General features: G+C 43.0%; 2 protein-coding genes across 2 annotated transcripts; one reads left to right on the top strand and one right to left on the bottom strand.

Annotated features, from left to right (window-relative positions):
• Window positions 1-481: 481 nt before the first annotated feature.
• Window positions 482-907, top strand: LOC119306187. Its single transcript, XM_037582484.1, has one exon. It carries the CDS (start codon window positions 482-484, stop codon window positions 905-907), a length of 426 nt encoding a protein of 141 aa, XP_037438381.1.
• A 670-nt stretch (window positions 908-1,577) lies between these two features.
• Window positions 1,578-4,546, bottom strand: LOC119310851. Its single transcript, XM_037586474.1, has 6 exons — window positions 3,938-4,546; window positions 3,732-3,854; window positions 3,415-3,573; window positions 2,286-3,003; window positions 2,025-2,146; window positions 1,578-1,939 (listed from the first exon to the last, which is right to left on the bottom strand). Exons 1-6 carry the CDS (start codon window positions 3,961-3,963, stop codon window positions 1,894-1,896), a joined length of 1,194 nt encoding a protein of 397 aa, XP_037442371.1. The 5' UTR covers window positions 3,964-4,546; the 3' UTR covers window positions 1,578-1,893.
• Window positions 4,547-7,086: the final 2,540 nt, after the last annotated feature.

Raw genomic sequence — 7,086 nt, 5'->3', positions numbered from 1 at the left:
CGACATAATGAAGAATGGAGGACACTCGGCGGGAGCGGCAGCTGCAGTTTTTGATGATTGCTACTTTTTGGCTTGTGATTTTCCTATAGTTAAATTTGAACACTGTAATATGGAAGCAAATAGAGTGGCCCATGAAATATCTAGGTTAGCAAAATTTCCAACCACTAGGGATTGGTTTGAGGAGCCTATGAAGGATATTGTACCTCTTCTTATGGACGATGTAACAATTATTTCTAATTAATAAAGTTGAAGTTTTATTTAAAAAAAACTCTAGTGTTCTGCTGTGGACTTCAGAGTGGTATTTTTCTCAGAAAAAGAAGTATCTGAAAGAAGAAGTCCAGAGAGGAAAGCTGCAGGTCTCACTGGGCATCTATATAAGGCAGCACCATATTCTGTTCTATCACCTATGGCAAGCTCATCCACCAATCCACAAACCTAAAACCACACTTCTGAAGCAAACCAATCCTAGACAATAGCTCAAATGGCGTCCCAGTTGGTCAAGAACCACCGCGCCGGCGCCGAGGTCGTCAAGGGGGGCAATGTCTGCAAGAAGAGGTCCGCTGAGCTACTCGAAGAGCTCGGCCTCCCGAAAGGCCCCTTTCCAATGAGCGACATCGAGGAGGTCGGATACAACCGTGAGAACGGGTTCGTGTGGATGCTTCAGAAGAAGAATGAGGACACCTTCAAGAAGATCAAGCAGACTGTCTCCTATGCCACCGAGGTGACCGCTTTCATTGAGAAGGGCAAGATAAAGAAGGTCACTGGGGTCAAGGTCAAGGAGCTGTTTCTGTGGCTCAGTTTGGTCGAGGTCTATGTCAATGAGTCTTCTACTGAAAAGGTCACCTTCAAGGTGGGCACCGGTCTGTCCGACACCCATGATGCATCAGCGTTCGCTCTCGGAGAATAGGGAGCTAGTAAAATATGCTCCGGAAAAATAGAGTGGTTCGGCACTATGTTCACATGTAGTATGTGTTTCCGTTTTCTTGTAATCTAAAGACTGTTGCATGAATGTTGTAAAGTGTTCCTCAATACTGTGGAATGAATGTTGTAAGTGTTCCTCAATGAAATGAATAATTGCACTTATAACCCTTCCCACAACGATCACTCTCAACTTCCCATGTGTGTGTGATAGAGAGGCCTTATCAACAATTTCTATTTCATTGATTTCGATGTTCTCACTCTTAGGTAAAAGTTGTTTGAGCGTTGCATTTCATCTCTGAAGGATAGGTTTCAGATAACATAAAACACAAAGAACTTCTCATGCTACGACCTCCTGGTGCTGAACTGCCGAAATTTGGAAGTTGATAATATAGATCAGAGGGAGGTGCTAAGATACAAATGTATTTAGACTAATTTGAGACAAAGGGAGTACAAAAGCTTTGGATCCCTTGAGGCAAGAGAGTGAAATCTAAGTTCGACTCATTTGATCCTGCAGCTTAACCTTTCATGGTGGCGGCATAGAACATAACATGTACTATTCCTTTGTAAACAAATATAAGACGTTTTATAGATCACTGTGTCTTATATTTGTTTACAAATGGAGTACATGTGAAAAATAAAACGAAAGACTATTGCGGTTTATAAAACAGATAATTCCTTGAATTTCAGGTTCACATCCTTAACAACACCTCTCCCATAGGATAACAGCAACCAAATTGCATCCAAACACAGAACAGACATCACATCCTTAACAACAACTCCCCCATAAGCATAACAGCAATTAAAGTGCATCCGAGCACCACCGACCACACCACTACCAACACTACATACAGCCCCCTGAAGGTCGCATCAACACTACCCTGTACTCACACAGTCACGTCTCTGTGCAACAATGTCCTAAAGCCTCGTTGTTAGTCCTTCGCCACATGTTAAGCGTTAATGCTGCAAGCATAATCACAGCTCCCATGTCACAGCGTAAGCGTCAAGCACAACACTGACGCTGCAAGAAGGAAAGAAGGTTAGCATATAAAATATCCACATAAAAATAAACTCAAGAAAGGATAAGACAGACAAAAAAGCATTACTCGCTGGTCACTTTCTTCTGTTGCAGAAGGTTCTTGATGCACTCTGCGAGGCAATCTTGGTCATGCGCTGCAGCAAGTAACTCGCTGTCATCTGTGCTCGACATTGTTGTCACCTTGCCATCCTGAAACAACGGAACTCATAAGAAATATCTCAAAAATAATTAAAGATCTGGGCCCTGACCAAACTGAACTAATATATATAGAAAGCTCATAATATTATGTACTAATAGCACGTGGACAAGCTAAATCTAGGAAACGTACCCTGGCATGGTCAGGACCATGATGAACAAGATGGCGATGGTACTTTATAATGCTTCCCAACAAGTTGAAATAAGGAAGGGTGTTGAAATTTGGTATCAGCTTGTACCAGAAAACCTTCCAGATAATGTAGTTCACAGGGGTCTGCATGATAAAATCTCGCCAGTCTGAAGAAGGAGCTACTTTGAAAACAGTATCAAAGAACGGGTTTTCCTCAAAATTCAAGTCCACCAGAAGCCAATACAGATTCCTAAGGAGATTTGCCCTTCCTATCGATGACATAACAAAGGGGTGTAGCAGGAGGTATGCATAGTACCAAGATCGGAAATCCTCTTCAGCAAGTGTGCCATGAGACTTCAACGCATTTGTGAAGTGTTCCATAAACACAGGAATCACTCCATTGATCATGAAGTTTGGAACTACTGTGTCAGCTATTTGAGTAAGGTCCTTGTTAGACATTGCTCTACTGGTGCAACGGACAGATTTGGCAATTGGATAAATGTGAGTTCCATCTATGACTTCCCAGTCATCAAGGCTTAATTGACCATCCCAACAGTAACCTCTTTTGTGTTCTGCTATGGTATGTTGTGTTAACTTGTGAAGCAGAATCCTTGACTCTTTTACTGCTGTTGGGACGTCTTTGCTATAGGCCTGGTTCTGGAACAGATGAGCAATTCTGCCTGCAGGATTGTTGATGAAGTGCTGACGCAATGAACATATGCTGCAATACAGAATAAGCTCTTTTAGCAACTTTACACTAATATTTACGCAATGTCTAGATGATGCAGTATAATAGCATGGTCTAAGTGAAAATGAAATTTGCGTGCTTGTAACCAAGGGAGATCAAAAAGTAGGGGCATAGAACTCTTAAGACTTTACTACCACATTACAAAGCTAAAAGCCCATGCCGCTGTTTTGCTCCAAAAGACAAATAATATCACCTAGTTATTGCGCAAGAGAAATGTTTGAAACAAATGAAAATTTAGCTCAAAGAACACATAACATGTATTAATGCTGCACTGGCAATACCCAAATAACCAAATTAGGTAGAGAGGGAATAGTGTTGCAGTATACAAGACTGCAAGGAATGAATAGAAAACGAAACAAAGATCAGCGGGCCATGAAAAATTACCTTGAAGGCATCTGCATAACTGTCAGTTTTGTTTGGACTTGAATGAATTGTTTCATTTTATCCTCACTTGCAAACCTCTTCTTTATAGTCTCAGGACTCTGACTTTTGAAAGATTCCAATAAGAATGTTCTGAGGGCAGACTCCAAATGTACTTTTAACCTGTGGAATAATAAACGGTTGTTCAAACCACAATTCATGAACATATTTAAGGCATAGTCCACAATAACTATCAGTGCACAGATGACAAATGCAAGTGGATGATAAAAGCATTCCCTACAAAATAACTAAAGCAGTGGCTTACTTATGTCAGAACTCACCTCTCATAGTTATTACATATCATGTATGCAAGTTTACGATCTTCTGTTTTCAACCTGTCAAAACTCATCTTTAAGTGACAGCTACCAGATGCCCAAAGGCGGCGTGCATCTTCACCACAGCACCTAGAACAAGAATTCAATATCGTTAGCCTGTTATTAGCTGAAGCAATAGGAACAACGATAACGAAATCCAAACCATAACTAACCTTCGTAGATGCTTGAGGTAGGTCATGGTCGTGTTGCTGTCTTCAGACTGCTGGAGTGCCTGTGCATAGGATTCGGGAATGGGCTCGAAAAATGGGAAACATCAGCATGTGGGGGTTCGACCGGTGAGGTGGCTGCCTGAGAGGCTGTGGATGTTGGTGTGGATCCGGGCGGAGGAGTCGGAGACAGAATCGCTGGAGCCTGAGGATGAGGGAGGGCAACGGGTGAGGTAACTGCCTGTGGAGACGCTGTGGATGTTGGCGGGGATCCGGGTGGAAGATTGAATTCCATCGTCCCGATCTTCAATGAAGAAGCTGTGGAGGAAGATGATGGCGTCGAAGGTGCGCCCGACGCCGACAAGGGTGATGTTGATGTTGGATTTGGGACGACGCTGCTGCTCCCGCCTCCTCCTCGTCCTCCTCCTCCTCCTCCCCTCAAAGAAGGAGGGGTGCGGCCACCTCCGCCGAGTGACGACGACGACGAGGAGGAACCCTCGGATGTCTTCACGTGAAAACGCACTTCCCTTTCCCTCTTCCTCTTTCCCATCTTCTCGCCGCCTCACCGCCGCGGCCGCCGCCGATCGGGTGACACGGGTTTAGGGTTTGGGGAGCGGAAGATGTGGTCGTCTCAGTTGTTCTCTCTTGTGTCTTAGAGGGGGTACCGGTGGGCTTCGGACTGTCGGCCTGCGAGAATCTGGGCTTCGGAGAAGGGAGCCCCACGCGCCCCGCGAACTGGGCCGGCCCAGGTCGCCATGTATTCTCTTTCCGCACGATCACGGTGCAGGCAAACCCTATTTGATGCTGCATGCGAGCATTAACGTGTATTTTGCAAACTGGCGCCTGCAGCGTCCCGCTCGCACCAGGGTTCGACCCCTCAACCTCTCTGAGATAACCGCTACGCACTAACCACCTTGCCATCATCATGCTAGTGCACAAAAAGTTTGTTTCTCTTCTTATATTCCTTATTCAGTTCGGTTTATTCTTTTTCTTTTTTTTCTCATTCTTTTTCGTTTTCTTTAATGCACTGCTTCAGGTACTCGCGCCCACGCGCCCAGCAAACTGGGCCGGCCCAGGTTGCCATGTATGCTTTTCGCGTACGATCACGGTGCACGTCACTTCATTCATTTCGATCAAAGTTGACCGGTCCAGCGTTAACTGGTCAATAGTTGACTTTTGAAACAAGAAAAAAACGAAAAAAAATCATGAATTCAATATATTCATGAATTTTCAAAAACAATCACAGACTTCAAAATCGTTCACGGACTAAAAAAAGTTCATCCATTTGAAAAAGTTGATCGATTTTGAAAAAAAAAGTTCATAAAATTTGAAAAAAAGTTCATCAATTTTGAAAAAAATTCATTAGTTTCAAAAATAGTTCACAAACTTTAAAAAAAGTTCATAGGATTTGAAAAAAAGTTCACCGACTTTGAGAAATGTTGTCGGATTTTTGGAAAAAGTACACCGAATTTGAAAACGTTCACGGATTTTGAAAAAAGTTCACCATATTTGAAAAAACGTCCATCAAATTTGATGAACTTTTTGTTGAATTATAAAAACGAAAAAGAAAAAAGAAAAAATAAAAGGAACAAGAAAAAATGAATGGAAAAGAAAAAGGAAAGATGAACAAAGGAATAAAAAGGTTGCAAATAACCACATTAGTATGTTGTTCTAGTTGGCTATCGAGGCTAGCTTGCACGAGGGCGTCGCTAGTTCAAAACCTGCTACTTGCTCGTTTTTGCGCCAGTTAGGGCGCCGTTTAGGATTTGCCTTCGGAGAAACTGGTGTGAGTCTTTTGGCACTTCTTCTTAAATAAGGGGAGCTTCTAATTGGTGTTGCAGGCCCACGCACCATCACTCCGTGGGGCCAATAAAGGACCATCACCCCATGGGGCCCATAAAGGCGAGCCCAGGTGGGGTTTGCTCGCTCCGGGTCGTTCGCATGTGGGTTCAACCATTGATTAAACTAGAAAATACCCCGCGCGTTGCGGCGGGAATTGGTTGCAATACATTCGGAAGATATTTGGTTGTATAGTAGACAAATGTTTTGATAAATAATATGATAATTAAAACTGGAAAATACATATGTATAGTAATAATTATTTATAGAAAGTAAAAGGAACATAATATGTGCTTAAATTAATTTGTAGTTGCTAGGGTGGGGTTCTTCTTCGTTGATAACTATTTAGACATGTGGGGTTCCTTTCTTAATATACTCGAAGATGTATTTGCTGGACTTATGTTCTTATTACAATCATCACAAATGGACATAATTAAGTAGATCACTAAGGAGATTGATGGACTAGTCGAAGTCGCCAAACACGTTGTTTGCGGTGTACTCAATCAACGTGTTCTCCATTTTAGCAGCATCCTCAAGCAGATAAGGAACCACGGCGTTGCTCGGTCCAGGAGGAACATCGTGCGAACCACCAACTCCTTTTGCACTATCTGGATGAAGGTTGAAGTTGGCTTCAAACCTTTCCCCTTGAGGTGCTTTGCGTCCCTGAGATTGCTGGTACAGCATAACCAGATGCTTGGGCATTGTGCACTTTTCAGTAGAATGCGTGTAGCATCCACACTTGTTGCAAAGCTTAGATTTATCAACCCTGGGCTTTGAAGTGCCTTTTCCCTTTTCTGAGTATCTAGATCTCCTATTCCCATTGCGCTTTCGCTTATGCTCGAAATTGGAATGTTTACCCCGAAAGGTACCATTAAACTTCTATCTATTTGCAACATTCAAATGGACTTCAGGTAAAGGTTGTGCCCCAACTGGGCGCTGAGAGCCATTCTTAGCGAGTAGCTCATCATGCTTTTCAGCCTAAAGTAACATGTGAATAAGCTCAGGATAGACAGTGTAGTTTCGAGCACGATATTGTTGTTCGAGGATTCTATCTAAAGGGAGCATAGTAGACAAAGTTTTCTCTATCTTCTCCCCCCCAGCAGGTTCCTTCTCACAAAAGCACAGTTTGGAACATATCTTATGGACAAAATGACTGTACTCACCGATGGACTTGAAATCCTGAAGACGGAGATGAGTTCAATCATGGAGTGCTTCTGGCAGGACTACTACCTTCTGCTGTTCATACCTCGTTTTGAGGGCCAGAAACAGAGTACTAGGAGATTCCTCCTGTAAATACTCAGACTTGAGGTCTGGAT

The sequence above is a fragment of the Triticum dicoccoides genome, chromosome 5B (assembly GCF_002162155.2).
Source record: "Triticum dicoccoides isolate Atlit2015 ecotype Zavitan chromosome 5B, WEW_v2.0, whole genome shotgun sequence".
NCBI classification, from domain to species: Eukaryota; Viridiplantae; Streptophyta; class Magnoliopsida; order Poales; family Poaceae; genus Triticum; species Triticum dicoccoides.
Note: the sequence above shows the minus strand (reverse complement) of the source record. Positions and strands in the feature narration are given on the sequence as shown.